Source organism: Pecten maximus, chromosome 3 (assembly GCF_902652985.1).
Source record: "Pecten maximus chromosome 3, xPecMax1.1, whole genome shotgun sequence".
NCBI classification, from domain to species: Eukaryota; Metazoa; Mollusca; class Bivalvia; order Pectinida; family Pectinidae; genus Pecten; species Pecten maximus.
The window spans coordinates 24,594,190-24,609,558 of NC_047017.1; the positions used below are offsets into that span (position 1 = coordinate 24,594,190).

The following is a 15,369-nucleotide window of genomic DNA, read 5'->3' on the forward strand; positions in this document are numbered from 1 at the left end:
TGAAGGAGAGAGGATACAGAAGTCTCTGTCTAAACCGGACTCTGTTCAATCCGGACCTTGTCTAAACCGGTCAAATATTTTGCCCTGGCAAATTCCTTCTTTATCTATAGCTTTTTAACTTTTTGAAAGAATTACGATTCCAATACCATATATGTCACAACCTTTGCTCACAGGCGCTTGACACGTTCCTGTCAACCCAGAATGAACAAAATGGCCGCAGGGCCTTACCCCTGGACCCCTATATCTAGGAGTTGGACCATGGAATTAATTTATTCATTCTGGGCAGGAAGATATCATTGATGCTTCTATTTTAGTTCCATATATTAGTGATATCACTAAAACAATGAAATGATACCACAAATTTATGGTTGTCGCGGTACAATATATGACACAAATGTAAATGATACATCACTATGACGAATTAAATATATTAACCGATAAGGTGACTCCACCATTTTTTTGTCTTTTTTTAAAAATAAATAAATAGATAGATAAATGTCCAAGAGGTATATGTTGTACAGAGCTAGTGATCGAAAAGTGTCTGGCCTTCTGTCATATACTACAGGCTTAATTATTACATGTAAAATAAAGAACGTGAGTATAGTTCTTCTTATCATCAAAAAGGAACGGTCCATCATGTATTCCTTTCATCTAACAAAGATCGATATACATCAAAATAACTTGATTGTATGATTCGTCAGTCATAACGTTACCTGCAAGTCATTATTGGGCCCGGCCATTATCATACACGTTCTGTACACTTTAATCAGTGTTCGCGCCCATACATGTCTAGATACAAAACCTATTAATATATATTTTCCTATATTTCGAACAGGAACTATATTATTAAGACAGTGAGTTATCATATTATATACATAATATCTATAAATAGTAACAAATTAACCGACGTGCTTTTTTGCATTACCTGTTATAACTGTACGTAACACTACAGTAAGCTTACAAACTTATGAATAACACTATAATAAGATTAAGTTATTCTGAGTTAATGTTTTATGACTTTAATGTTTGAATATGATCTGTGTTTCAAAAAGACTGGACATTAAATTCTTCAAGTAACGATTTATTACTTCCATACGGTGGTAAAATCTTCCATATCCAGAAACGATGTTATTACGGTCGGAGCAGGTGCCCTGATAAAAAACTGTTTTGATCACGTGGTCTTCGTTGCTATAGGTATAACCTCTGAACCAAAACAATGGGTCTGTTAAAGAAAGTAGTGCCTGCAATTGTTGGTAATATGCTTCGAATGCCGACTTTTTATCTTTATCTTTTAAATGTTTAATAATAACATATGAATACAGTTACCGTAATTGGAGTTATATTTATAATACATTTATTTCTAAAGAAGTTAAAAAATGAGCGTATGAAGATTGTAGTGCGTGCATTATGGCGACTAACCAAGGAATTCACAATGGCCGAAGAAAATAACAGATATATCCATACACACAGCAAAATGAAGACTGGAGATAGTGTTTACCATTCCTAGTTGGATATCGTTTGTTTCGAAATCAAAAGAACTCCATGTTAACCCAGTTTGTGACATACACAAGCGGGATGGTTTGACGGTCATGACATATTTTGACAGGTTGTTTCGTGGAACTGGTTTATTTTGTCGTGTTTCAGGGTTACTTCACGTTCATTTAACAAACGGTTAAGTTATTTAAGAGGACCATTACATTGTCTTACCATCTACTCATATAATATCCGTGTTTAACTGTCATTTACACATACAAACATCGTTTTATAGACATACCCTTCAGTTCATAATATCGGCAGCCATCTTGTTGTTATTATACCGTAAACGTCACGTAACCGATTTATTAGATACTAGTCAGTAAGCCTTGGAACATTATAATCTACATTTTTAATTGTTGATTAATAATTTACAAACAGTGCCTGTTGTGTAATAAATAGCCTTCCTGTAAAGCCAAAGCTGTATACACAAGCTTTATATTTGTGAACTAAAGTCTACATGTACCATTGGTGCGAGAAGGATCATGGAAAAGTATGAGAAACTCACCAAAATTGGGGAGGGTTCTTATGGCGTGGTGTTCAAATGCCGAAATAAAGAGTCAGGCATGACTGTGGCCATCAAAAGATTCGTGGAATCGGAAGAGGACCCACTTATTAAGAAGATAGCAATGCGAGAAATCAGAATGTTAAAGGTGTGTTTTAGTGTAGTAAATGTTGCATGCTTTAGTATTATATTCCCCGAATAGCTGTTGTCATCATCAACTACCTCTAGGCGTAAACATTTGCTCATTTAAAATGATAAGTGAGAAGCTTTTGTGTAATGTTTCAATGAGGCCTAAATAAGATATGTGTGTTTCCAGTAGCATGCCAAAAAATAGGGAATAAAAGTAGGTGGATAAATCATATTTTGATTAGTTTTTACTAAGGTCATATATACCATATAGACAGTGAATCTTGACTTTAACAGTCCTTTCTTGAAAACGATAAACAAACATACTGGAGTAGTCACAAAAATATAAGGTTGGTAGGGTTACTGGAAATGCAGTTATTTTTTATACATATGTACTAATATAAACTAGTACTGTTATTTACAGTGACCAGTAAATCGCATGCATGTACATTAATGAAACAGTTAAACAAGTAATAGGCATCTTCATCAGTGGGCATATATGAAAAGTTATAATAGCCTAATTGATTAAAAGTTTTTTGCTACAATTTGTCTTTTCATACAATGTCTATTTCAATATAAAATGACAAATTGTAGCAGAAAACCATTATAGACGAGTCTGTTGATTAAAAGGAGTCAGGACATTAAACATGCTGTTTTATTGCTATACCAGTTACTTATAATACCAGACTCCAAAATTTTGAAAAATGACACATTTTTCTAGTTGTGGTATGTGTGCATTTCCCCCAGGTATGTACCACCTTGGTATAGTTTAAATTTCCAAGTGTATAATGTACATACCTCAGCCCCACCCCATCTCTACAGGCTTCCCCCAGGTTTAATGTACAGGTGTATTAAAGGCCTTGTATATTGTACAAGTATACTACGCACCTCTTCCATGTATAAAGTACAAGTATACTACAGGCCTCTCCCAGGTATAATGTACAGGTATACTACAGGCCTCTCCCAGGTATAATGTACAGGTATACTACAGGCCTCTCCCAGGTATAATGTACAAGTATACTACAGGCCTCTCCCAGGTATAATGTACAGGTATACTACAGGCCTCTTCCACAGGTATAATGTACAAGTACAATTCAGGCCTCCCACAGGTCATCTTCGCTAGCCAAGGCTTCTGATTACGTTACACTCCACGAACCCTTGGCGGATATAGTCGTGTTCAAACCGTCGCGCCCTGGAATCCCAGGGCACCCAATCAAATCACGTTTTACATTCTGGCTTGGTTTCGCAGTAAACAAAAAATGCGGCACCCAGTACAGAGCTACATTGCCGACTTTGTCATGGCATTTTACCTTAATACAAAAATCACAATCTTTGAGGGAACATTCGCAGTGTTTGATCAATTCATATAAGTCATTGATCACATATCTCATCGAAATGACACCAAACCTCGATGTGTGTTTGTAAACATCACCGATGAAGTAAATCGGTAACGCTTGTTTTGATTGGTCGAAAATTTCATGCGTGAAGGGTGGTAATTTCGAATCACCGCTAGAGGGCCAGAACTGACGCCTATATCTGCCAAGGGTTCGTGGAGTGTAACGTAACCAGAAGCCTTGGCTAGCAAAGATGCCCACAGGTATAATGTACAAGTACAATACAGGCCTCCCACAGGTATAATGTACAGGTATACAACAGGCCTCTCCCACAGGTATGGTGTACATGTATACTACAGGCCTCTCCCACAGGTATAATGTACAGGTATAATACAGGCCTCTCCCAGGTATAGTGTACAGGTATAATACAGGCCTCTCCCATGTATAATGTACCGGTATACTACAGGCCTCTCCCACAGGTATAATGTACAGTTATACAACAGGCCTCTCCCACAGGTATAATGTACAGGTATAATACAGGCCTCTCCCACAGGTATAATGTACAGGTATACTACAGGCCTCTCCCACATGTATAATGTACCGGTATACTACAGGCCTCTCCCAGGTATAATGTACTGGTATACTACAGGCCTCTCCCCAGCTTATTATACAGGTATACTACAGGCCTCTCCCACAGGTATAATGTACATGTATGCATCAGGCCTCTCCCACAGGTATAATGTACAGGTATACTACAGGCCTCTCCCCGGCTTATTATACAGGTATACTACAGGCCTCTCCCAGGTATAATGTACAGGTATACTACAGGCCTCTCCCAGGTATAATGTACAGGTATACTACAGGCCTCTCCCAGGTATAATGTACAGGAATACTACAGGCCTCTCTCAGGTATAGAGCGTACAGGTATACTACAGGCCTCTCCCACATGTATAATGTACAGGAATACTACAGGCCTCTCCCAGGTATAGAGCGTACAGGTATACTACAGGCCTCTCCCACATGTATAATGTACAGGTATACTACAGGCCTCTCCCACATGTATAATGTACAGGTATACTACAGGCCTCTCCCAGGTATAATGTACATGTATACATCAGGCCTCCCATGCAGCAGGTATAGTGTACAGGTATACTACAGGCCTCTCCCACAGGTATAATGTACAGGTATACTACAGGCCTCTCCCACAGGTATAATGTACATGTATGCATCAGGCCTCTCCCACAGGTATAATGTACAGGAATACTACAGGCCTCTCCCAGGTATAGAGCGTACAGGTATACTACAGGCCTCTCCCAGGTATAATGTACAGGAATACTACAGGCCTCTCCCAGGTATAGAGCGTACAGGTATACTACAGGCCTCTCCCACAGGTATAATGTACCGGTATACTACAGGCCTCTCCCAGGTATAGTGTACAGGTATACTACAGGCCTCTCCCACAGGTATAATGTACAGGTATACTACAGGCCTCTCCCAGGCTTATTGTACAGGTATACTACAGGCCTCTCCCGGCAGGTATAATGTACAGGTATACTAACGGCCTCTCCCAGGCTTATTACCTGTATACTACAGGCCTCTCCCAGGCTTATTGTACAGGTATGCTACAGGCCTCTCCCAGGTATAATGTACAGGTATACTACAGGCCTCTCCCAAGCTTATTGTACAGGTATGCTACAGGCCTCTCCCAGGTATAATGTACAGGTATACTACAGACCTCTCCCAGGTATAATGTACAGGTATACTACTAGACCTCTCCCAGGTATAATGTACAGGTATACTACTAGACCTCTCCAAGGTATAATGTACAGATGTACTCTTAAAAATTCCCCCATGCTAGTTATGTAGGGATGTATTGCAACCTAAAACATTATCCCTGTACAGAATGCCAGTATTCTATGTAAACTAGGGCTGTTATGAGTCCCCAAGTACATTCGATTCTAATAAACAGATGCATTACAAACCTCACCCCCTATAAAATAAAATATTTTGTCTCGATAATAAACTAATGTATGTAGAATTCACATGATCAATTATGTATTTATATGCTATAGATATACATTGATTTTTTTGGTCATAAATAATTTCTTCAAATAACACTATTTCATTGATATGAGGTAAATATTGTGGATCAGTTTGTATTTAATATGCTGTGTTATATATACATGTACATTGATTTTTTTGGTCATAAATAATTTCTTCCAATAAAACTGTTTGATTATGAGGCAAGTATCATTGATCAGTTGGTTTAATATGATGACAAAAACTTCACTATTTTAATTTTGATCAGGTTTAACACAGCCATTTGTAATTAACATGTGGTTAACTATTCTTTGTGTAACAACACTGCAGTTATATTACTGTACTTATTATAGTCAATTGAAGTCCAATTCCTATTGCATATTCAACCTTATAAACACCCAGCCCCTTTAAGCATATCTTTTTGTAAGGAAAGAAAACTTGTGCATTAATTAAGTTGCATAAAAAGCTGTTTACCTCAATTGCAAGGATCTGCCAATATAATCTACAGTGTTTTAACTAAAGACTCTAGGTTGTTTTCTCTATATGAAGATATTTGTATGTAAATGAATCAAAATTCCACCCAGATTTCACATTTCCCTGTACTTTTATTATCACACCTTCTATGTTTTTGTAAGTGCAAAGTATGCTTATTGGGTCAATTGCAGTAGCAGGTATTTTGCCAGGTGTCTGTTGGGTCATTGTTGTAAGAGTCAACAAATTGTGGGCAAAACAATGATACTATGTTCCAAATTTTTAGAGAAAAAATGCTGAAAATGTTTCCTAATTTTAGGACTAAATAAAAACAAAAAACAAAAAGACCCAACAAATTTCTATTTGCTTTATTTTTATCATTTTCATTTCTTTCAGCAACTGAAACATCCTAATCTTGTAAATCTGATAGAGGTATTCAGAAGAAAGAAACGTCTACATCTAGTGTTTGAGTATGTTGATCACACGGTGCTACATGAGCTTGAGAGATCCCCCAGGGGGTAAGTTTAGGTTTGGTGCCAATTAACTATTAAAAAAAGTCCTAATTTTATTTTTAATTATAAAGCTGTCATCAGAATCTGTATTGTCAGACTATGGACCAGTCAGTAACATAAGCAGGTTTTTGTGTCAAACGACTGGTTTAACCAGTTTATGTACATATATGAGACAGACCAAACACGAAATCTCTTGGTGTTCTATACAGTTCATGTGTTTCTGCATGACTGAATCAAATAGTAATGAAATTTTTCAAGGTTCTCATTATTTGAAACCAAACAAATACCACTTTGTTCTAAGTGTATAGTAATTTCACCAGCAAACATAACTCTGTCTACTGTATCAGATAAAATATATGTTGCTTGCATGACCAGTTTAAATTACAAACATAGGTGTGTGCCAAGCATTGACAATGTTGTCTGTTTGATACATTTATCTACTGTATGAGTTATTTAATAAAAGACAAATGCATAAAACATACAAATCACTGTCGGAGAAAAATTAAAAACTTGACTTCTTTCTTAAAAGTTTGGCTTAGGGATGTTAATAATATGGCATTACTTCTGAAGTTACCATAATTGTTATACTATATGTACTTTACACTGTATAAAAAAAATCTGAAAATAGATACAAAAACAAGTATGGCACTACATCCCCCCTATAAAAGTAATCAAGGGACACAACAATTTTACATAAGCAAATTTTGTCAAATTCTGCATTTAAATTCTGCCTGTTTGACATGCTAATATATATACCTACACTCATAGATTTTGAAGTGATGTTTGCTGGGTGCAATTACATGTATCTAAAACAGGTTTTTTTCAGAACAGATGTACATGTGTTCCTTGCTTAACACATTTCCAACCTGTTAATTAAGAATATAAGTTCTGGCTCATATGACTTATCTGGTATGCCCTGTAATACTAGTCTTTACCTGTTGAACTGATATTTTGATTGGGTGCTGTGATATTAAGTGTGTTCAAAATGTAAAATGTTTCCATTTTATATTGTCTCATGCTGCCATACCTTTAGCCTTGGATTAAAGCATTCAGTCATGTAACAAGATATATGCATGGGCTTTGACTCCAGGCCATGGTATATTCTGATATCATTAAAATGGTACTCAATGCTTCCTGCTTAACATTCAGCAATCAAAATGGATGCACAAGGAATTAATACCAAAACTGACCAATCAGATGCTGGCCATGTATAATGGGCACTGACCAATCAGGTGTTGTTATAATGGACACTGACCAATCAGATGTTGTTATAATGGACATGATGAGTCATCAATTTGTCTGCAACATGACATTTCATTGAACTAATTTTAAAAGAGTCTTTATATATAACCTTATTGTATTGATAGGAGACATTCAACAATAACAGCCAATTTTAATGACAGATGCTTTTGGAAAAAAGAATTATTCAGATGAAGTTCTGTCAGGTTTTAGGTATCATATATAACTGATCAAAACATTTAATGAAACGTCTGTTATGATAAATTTAGAATTTAAACTTTAGAGCTATTGTATAATGAATGCTATGGATTTCTGTATTAGAAGTGTATTTTTACTCGGTTCTGTTGATTTTAATTGTGTACTGTGCTTTTCAGCGTGAATGAGGATCTGGTAAAAAAGATCGTAAGCCAGACTTTAGAAGCAGTCAATTTCTGTCACATTCGAAATGTAAGTATAAACCTTCACATTTACACGAACATCTCTTCATACATTTTGCTAGCATTAAATTCTCAAGTGAGAATGGTTGTGGGTTAAATTAAGTTTTAGGTAATGTTGTTTTGGTTTCTTTTCAGTGTATACACAGAGATGTCAAACCAGAAAACATCTTGCTGTCTATAGAAAATAAAGTGAAACTGTGTGATTTTGGCTTCGCTAGAGTTCTAAGTAAGTGCATTCATTTACATCTGAGATCATGAGTTACAATTTTATAATTCTTTAACAGTTTTATGAAAGTCATCAGGGGCTTCAGATTAACCCTTGACTTTCAGCAGTTTCAGATATTAAATCACCAATTTTTAGAAATGAAACTTAAAAGTGTCGCATCTCATTGTGGAAAGTCTAACTTAAAACATTTTCTTAATTTCCACTGGAATCCCCAGAACAAAAGTTTATGAAATTTGAAACAAAGAATGTAAAGTTTATTTGATTCCTATTTCCTTGTTGTTTACCCCCTGGTCATTTTGAGGTCAATGAGAAATAATTTATTGTATATATTTATATGAAAGCCAAATAGTTTTAAAGATACATGCAGGCATCACAGTTGTGACATAAGTAATGTTTAAATTCTTTGCTGACAGCGGGACCATCAGATGAGTACACAGACTATGTAGCAACAAGATGGTACAGAGCCCCAGAACTTCTTGTAGGGGATCCCAAATACGGACCTCCCGTGGACGTGTGGGCCATCGGCTGTGTTTTTGCCGAGCTACTCTCAGGACAGGCACTATGGCCAGGAAAATCAGATCTAGACCAAATCTTCCAGATTAAAAAGACACTAGGTTTGTATAAATAAAGACATATAAGTATTTTTTTAGTGATATGCAAAACAATACACAAAAATTGTTTAATATCTGTTGTAATTTTGTGATTTTATGAATTATATGTCAAACAGTTGTTTTGGTGTTCCCAGCAGATGAAATTTGAAGGTGATTGATAATGTATAATTGATTTATTTATGTTACAGGGGACTTAATAGCTTCACAAAAGTCTGCATTTTCTTCAAATATATTTTTCCAAGGACTGGAAATTCCTAATGTAGAGCCAGAGGTAAGTATATTAATCATCTTTGACAAATCAGTCATAAAGTTATAAATCACTTTACCAATTTGAAAGGGCAAAGGGCCATGTGATGTGGTGTCCGTCATCAATTTTATCCTTCAAAAGACATCTTTCCAATAATCGGTCGGCTCAGGAAAATATTTGGTCAGTAACATATCTTGGGGTTAAGGGTTACAAAGTTTGTTCAAATGAATGACCTTGACCTACTTTCAAGTTCACTGAGGTCAAACTTGTTAATATCTCCCAAATATTCGAAAGGTCAAGAGTCTTGATATTTCGCTAAAAGATTAATCAGAGATGAAGGCCTAACAATTTTTCCAATAATTGACTTAATGAACATTTAAAGTCACATTGGTCAAAATTTCTTTATTCAAAATGACTTGATGTATCAACTTGGAATTAATATGAAATTCATGTAATTGTCTCCCACCCAAATATTAATAGAATACTTTTTATATATGTACAGTGGAACTTCGTTAACTCGAACTCGGAAAACTCGAATACCCCACTTAACTCGAAGTACCTCGTCAGTCCCGGCCGAATTCTCTCTTTATCTTAGTAAAGAAAACTCGGAAAACTCTAACTCGGAAAACTAAAAAAACTCGAATAATACGAAGTGAAAATTTGGTCCCAACAAAAAAAAATCCTATTTGAAATGATCGAATAACTCAAAGTATAATTTTCGTGTCCAACAACGATCGGTGGTAAATGCCGACATTTTTTAACAGCTAAATTCCGTTTGTAATACTGAATATATCGGCACTACAAACCTACATGCTATCATAAGTGTTTCATAAATTCATTAAAGAAATTGTCGGTGGAATCTTATAAAAAAAACAACTGTTGGTGATAAAAGTACTGCTTTACTTACAACAGGTAATTTCCTAAGGCGGTCACCGATATTAGTCAACAACTCATCTACCCGCTCGCTCAAGCGGAACTACTCGGCTGATGTTTTTACAGGTGTAGAAATGAAACAGTCACCGGTGCCTATTAAATCTTTAAACTACTGAAACAATAGCGTAATTACTGCCGAGGTGGTCAGAGTACGACTGTAACGGTCAGCGCTGTCTATTAATCGGATAACATGCCAACTCAGTAACATTTTTTATGCACATGCGCAGCCAAACTTCCGGTGCTAATACACATGAAAATTGCGTGGTTATTAATAAAACGTAAGTAGGCCTATCAAATAGCATTTTATATGTCCAATATAAGGTAATGGTTCTGTTACGTTTTACATACGATCTGTGTTAAACTTAAACGGTTATTTGATTTGACATGAATAAATTGTTATTCTGTAGAATTCCGTTTTATCGTTATTCCTTTTGCAAACATGACTTGCACATCAGATCCTTATTGAAGTGACTAAGTGAAAGAAACTTTATTGTGACTGTATATCGACAAAACTACACCAAAGTACAAGTGACAGAACGAAACATTACATATATATTTACATGTATTGACCAGTCTTCACACTAAACTGATGAGCGACAGAGCAAAGTTATAATGATTATATAATGTTGACAAATATTGACCAAACTTTTCACCAAAAATGATAACACGCTTAATTCGAACTCTCGGATAACTCGATGTTTTTTCGTGGTCCCGTCGACTTCGAGTTAACGAAGTTCCACTGTATATTGTCAATTTCCTAAAGCCATGGAAATTTTACAAGACAGTGTGTACATGTATATGTAAAATTTCAACTTCCATTCAGATTGATTATTGAGAATTGTTTCTTTCAGCATTATGTGCCCTTGGAATTAAAATTCCACAAGGTTTCTCCGAATGCTCTTGATTTCATGAAGGCAAGTATATTTATTTTCCTCTTTGTTTACTAGGAACAGAAAGGTTTTATTAAATGTTGTGATTATTTTGCTAATAAATTAGCCGACAGACAAAGGAGAAAGGTGTATTTTATAACATAAATTTGTAAGAAAAATCATTGGGTTAGCGAGATTCAATGGTAACAATTAATTTGGTGATAACAGTACATAATTAGGTTTTAACGCAGCAGCAAAAATAATGAAGTTTTGAATTTGTCTGGTACAGAATTGTTTGAGGATGGACCCTGCAGATCGTATGACATGTGAGGAGCTGCTTAAACATCCATACATGGGCGGTATGACGTCGCTCCTTGACACCAGCCAACGAAAGAACGAGCGCAAGAAGCAGGTATCTCGGACGAGCAATCATGTGAGTATTGTGTGATTTGTCTGATATTAGAAGCACTGTTTGGCTGTACTACGTTAGAAGCAGAATCATTTCATTACCAAGTAGTAGTTGTGTTCATATTCTTGGGTATGAATAAAATCTTGCTCTAAAAAAAGGAAAGGATGTTACTTTTGTGAAATCATGAAAAAATCAATATGGCTAAAATAATACATGTTTTCGGATTATCTGGAACTTATCAACTTCTTAACATGGCAAAAATATGATTGGTAGGGACTCCTAAATAATGTCGGTGAATATTCTGATGAGAGCAGGATTTATCATGCGTGATGGTCACCATACTATTGGACTTGTTGAATCACTGGTTTGCTTGTGTTCCCATACTTTCACACCTCCAAGAGCTATTTAGAAGTTACTCTTTTAATTTTCAATTATGGCTTATTTGACATTTTGTTCATGTACTTTAATTTAATTCAAAATAACAAATTATTCATTTCAAAATTAAAGAATTAAATAAAAAAATGTATTAAGGAAAATTTGAGGCTTTGTTTAAATGGTAAAATATCTATTATATTGATTATACTGTACATATTAACTCAATTGTAATATATTTTGAACTCAAAGAAAGTCGTAGACTAATTATATCAACTGAGTATTTATAAATGATGAATACCATACAAAATAGTTTAAATAACTACAAAATAAGTTATAGCGATAAAAACTGTCATTTGTCTCCTGTTCCTCCGTACCCTCCTCTACCCTTCTTCCAATAACCTTTGCACGGGGTTAATCATAACCCAGAAACACTTGTGGCCTTGATTGTAGGTTTGATCCTGACAATCTTACACAATAATAAACTGACATGGCATCATCATCAGACAAAATTCTCCAAAATCAATATGAATGTTGAGGTAAAATTTTTAGGCTCAATTTTTTTGTTTGAAATTTACAGCATGTGCCGTACTTTAGAAATAAGGTCAGTATCCAATAGTTTTAGCTACAGAAGTCATACAATTAGCATCAGTATGTTTAGCGTACCATCATCAGATGGTGGGCTGTTCAAATCGCCTTTCGTCGGTGGTCCATCTGTCTGTAAGCAATTCTTGTTACTTCTATTTCTCATAAAGTATTGATCTTTCGCAAATTCTTGTAGGTTACCTATGGTCCCATTTGATTTTTTTGTGCATATTGAATTTTGAGACTAATCAAATATAAATTAGCTGACAGACAGCCATTTAGCCATCTTCAATTTTTTACAGTTTGAAGTTTATTACCACAGTTTCTCAAAAAAATACATTATGGATCATTCTCAACTTTTATGTGTAGGTTCTCCTTGGTCCCTTGTTATGCATGATGCATTTTAAGACTGATTGCAAACAAAATGGCTGACAGTTGGCCATTTTGAATTTTGTCAAGTTAAAAAGTTTGTTATCACAATTTCTCAGCAAGCTCTTCATGCATATTTCCTGAATTTCATTTAGATTCATGTTGTATTAGTTGAAGTTTATTAACTCTTTTTCTCAGAGAGTTCTTCATGGATCTTTCACAGATATAATATGTAGGTTCAGCTTATTTTTAAATGATAAAGAAGAAGAAGGGAAAAAATAGAGAAAATATAAATCTTATAGAGATCCAGTAAATAGTATCGATGGTTGGGGCGCCAAGATCCCTTTGGGATCTCTTGTTTCTTAGAAAGTTGAGAGCAAACAGAATCCATGCTGTACCCTGTGGATTGGTACCTGTTTTAGGGGCTTTGGGTATCCTGCCAAACCCTTGGCCCTAGCCTCTGTAGCCAGGATTTCTCTATTTAACCTGTATTTATCTGCATGTCTTCTGTAGTTTAGAAAAACACTCTGTTTCTACTTTTCTTGCAATGATAATCTAAAGAAAAACTTATTATTAATCAATGATAACAATATTCTTTCTTTTTCATTCTGTTAAAGATTTTTCTGAATTTAGAATTTAAAATATATATATTTATGATAACTTTACAGAAGAATGAGTGTTCAATTAAACAGAACTGGTGTTATACATACTTGTATTCAGTGTTGTGTTTAAACTGCATGGGTTGTGTGTTATTACTGGTGTAAATATATAGTAGTGTGTGATTTCTCTGGTTCCGTGGTTACTATGGTTTCTTCTCTTGACAGACGGACAGCTGCAACTGCTGCAGGTGTCATTGTTCAAACAATAGCATAGTATGGATTTACATTATGAAATTGACATAGGAGAGTCAAAAGTATAAACAAGTGTATATATAGCTGGGTAAATAAAAGTTTGGGCAATATACAACATGACAGAATTTAAATACCTTTTGTACCTGTTTCATATATTCATTGGGATTATAATGTATAGAACTATAAGTAATTTTGTAATGTGATAATTTTAACATGTAAAGATGCTAAATGAAATTAATTTGTTCCCATTTTGGAGGCTATAAAGGACATAAGGTAACTAAAACACATCAGTTGTAAAAATAGAAATTGGTCTTGCCAGCCAGCACTGGTACCCTGCCGCAGCTGCTAGCTTTCACACTTTATGTCCTGGGGAATTGGTGAAATGGATGGTAGCTACACATACATCAGATCTCTTCAAAAACCGAGTACTGGCTCCTTTGAATTTGTTCCTTAAATTTGCAGCTGTGATAAAAAGTTTGTCAACTCTTTCTTGGCCCTTAAATTTGTAGCTGTGATAAAAAGTCTATCACCAATCAGTATGTGGATGAATGAAGTTTTTTAACTTAATACTCCAAATTGTCTTTATTTTCTTCCTGAAATCCGAGTTTTAAATGACAAGAAATCATTGTAGATTGCCTTTCTTATTTGGTGACTGGTATCTGAACATGACATAGGCCTTTAGTAGTGTTTGTGTGGTGGTATTACAGTTGGTTGTCACTATTTGACTATTTGGGATATCGATTGATTACATTTTAGATGGTGACTGAGTCAATTGTGTATAGTTTAGTAATGGAGTTACACATTTTCTCACATCACCAACTTACAATTTTCTTGACTGATCTTGTTAAAGAAGAATGTATATCTGTGTCCAGACTGCATTTCCATCAATTTGAACTTAAGATTATTACAGCTTGCCTTTGACATTGAATTAACATCAAGGTTGAAAGGATGTTTGAAGTGAGTTTATGGAGGAAGTATTATGGCCTGGTGTTATATTGTTTCACCTTGACAAGCTAACATGTTGCTGGGGACATTAACGAGAACAGGTATTGTTTATGAGACCAGGTATTGTTTGGGACAATAACAAGAACAGGTATTGTTTGACAATAACAAGAGCAGGTATTGGTTAGGACAATAACGAGGACAGGTGTTGTTTGGGACAATAAAAAGAACAGGTTTTGGTCAGGACAATAAAAAGAACAGGTTTTGGTTAGGACAATTAAAAGAACCGGTATTGTTTGGGACAATAAAAAGAACAAGTATTGTTTGGGACAATAAAAAGAACAGGTTTTGGTTAGGACAATAAAAAGAACAGGTTTTTGTTAGGACAATAACGAGGACAGGTATTGGTTAGGACAATAAAAGAACAGGTTTTGGTAAGGACAATAAAAAGAACAAGTATTGGTTGGGACAATAAAAAGAACAGGTATTGTTTGGGACAATAACAAGAACAGGTATTGATTTGGACATTAACGAGAACAGGTATTGTTTATGAGAACAGGTATTGTTTGGGACATTAACGAGAACAGGTATTGTTTATGAGAACAGGTATTGTTTGGGACATTAACGAGAACAGGTATTGTTTATGAGAACAGGTATTGTTTATGAGAACAGGTATTGTTTTGGACATTAACGAGAACAGGTATTGTTTATGAGAACAGGTATTGTTTTGGACATTAACGAGAACAAGTATTGTTTAT

At 35.2% G+C, this 15,369-nt stretch overlaps 1 protein-coding gene across 26 annotated transcripts in view; it reads left to right on the top strand.

The window, feature by feature from the left end:
* The first annotated feature begins 1,379 nt into the window (after positions 1-1,379).
* The window catches only part of LOC117323669 (cyclin-dependent kinase-like 1), a 33,546-nt gene continuing 19,556 nt past the window's right edge, over positions 1,380-15,369 (top strand). For 16 of the 26 annotated variants that reach the window (XM_033879013.1, XM_033879016.1, XM_033879012.1 and 13 more), the window contains exons 1-9: positions 1,381-2,186; positions 6,406-6,527; positions 8,135-8,207; positions 8,333-8,423; positions 8,837-9,037; positions 9,223-9,305; positions 11,066-11,128; positions 11,373-11,516; positions 12,445-12,468. In XM_033879013.1, the coding sequence (XP_033734904.1) occupies positions 2,019-2,186; positions 6,406-6,527; positions 8,135-8,207; positions 8,333-8,423; positions 8,837-9,037; positions 9,223-9,305; positions 11,066-11,128; positions 11,373-11,516; positions 12,445-12,468 (969 nt within the window). In that variant the 5' untranslated portion in view covers positions 1,381-2,018. Of the gene's footprint in view, positions 2,187-6,405; positions 6,528-8,134; positions 8,208-8,332; positions 8,424-8,836; positions 9,038-9,222; positions 9,306-11,065; positions 11,129-11,372; positions 11,517-12,444; positions 12,469-15,369 lie in introns of all 26 variants that reach the window. The other 10 variants (XM_033879005.1, XM_033879008.1, XM_033879009.1 and 7 more) reach the window with 2 other exon arrangements.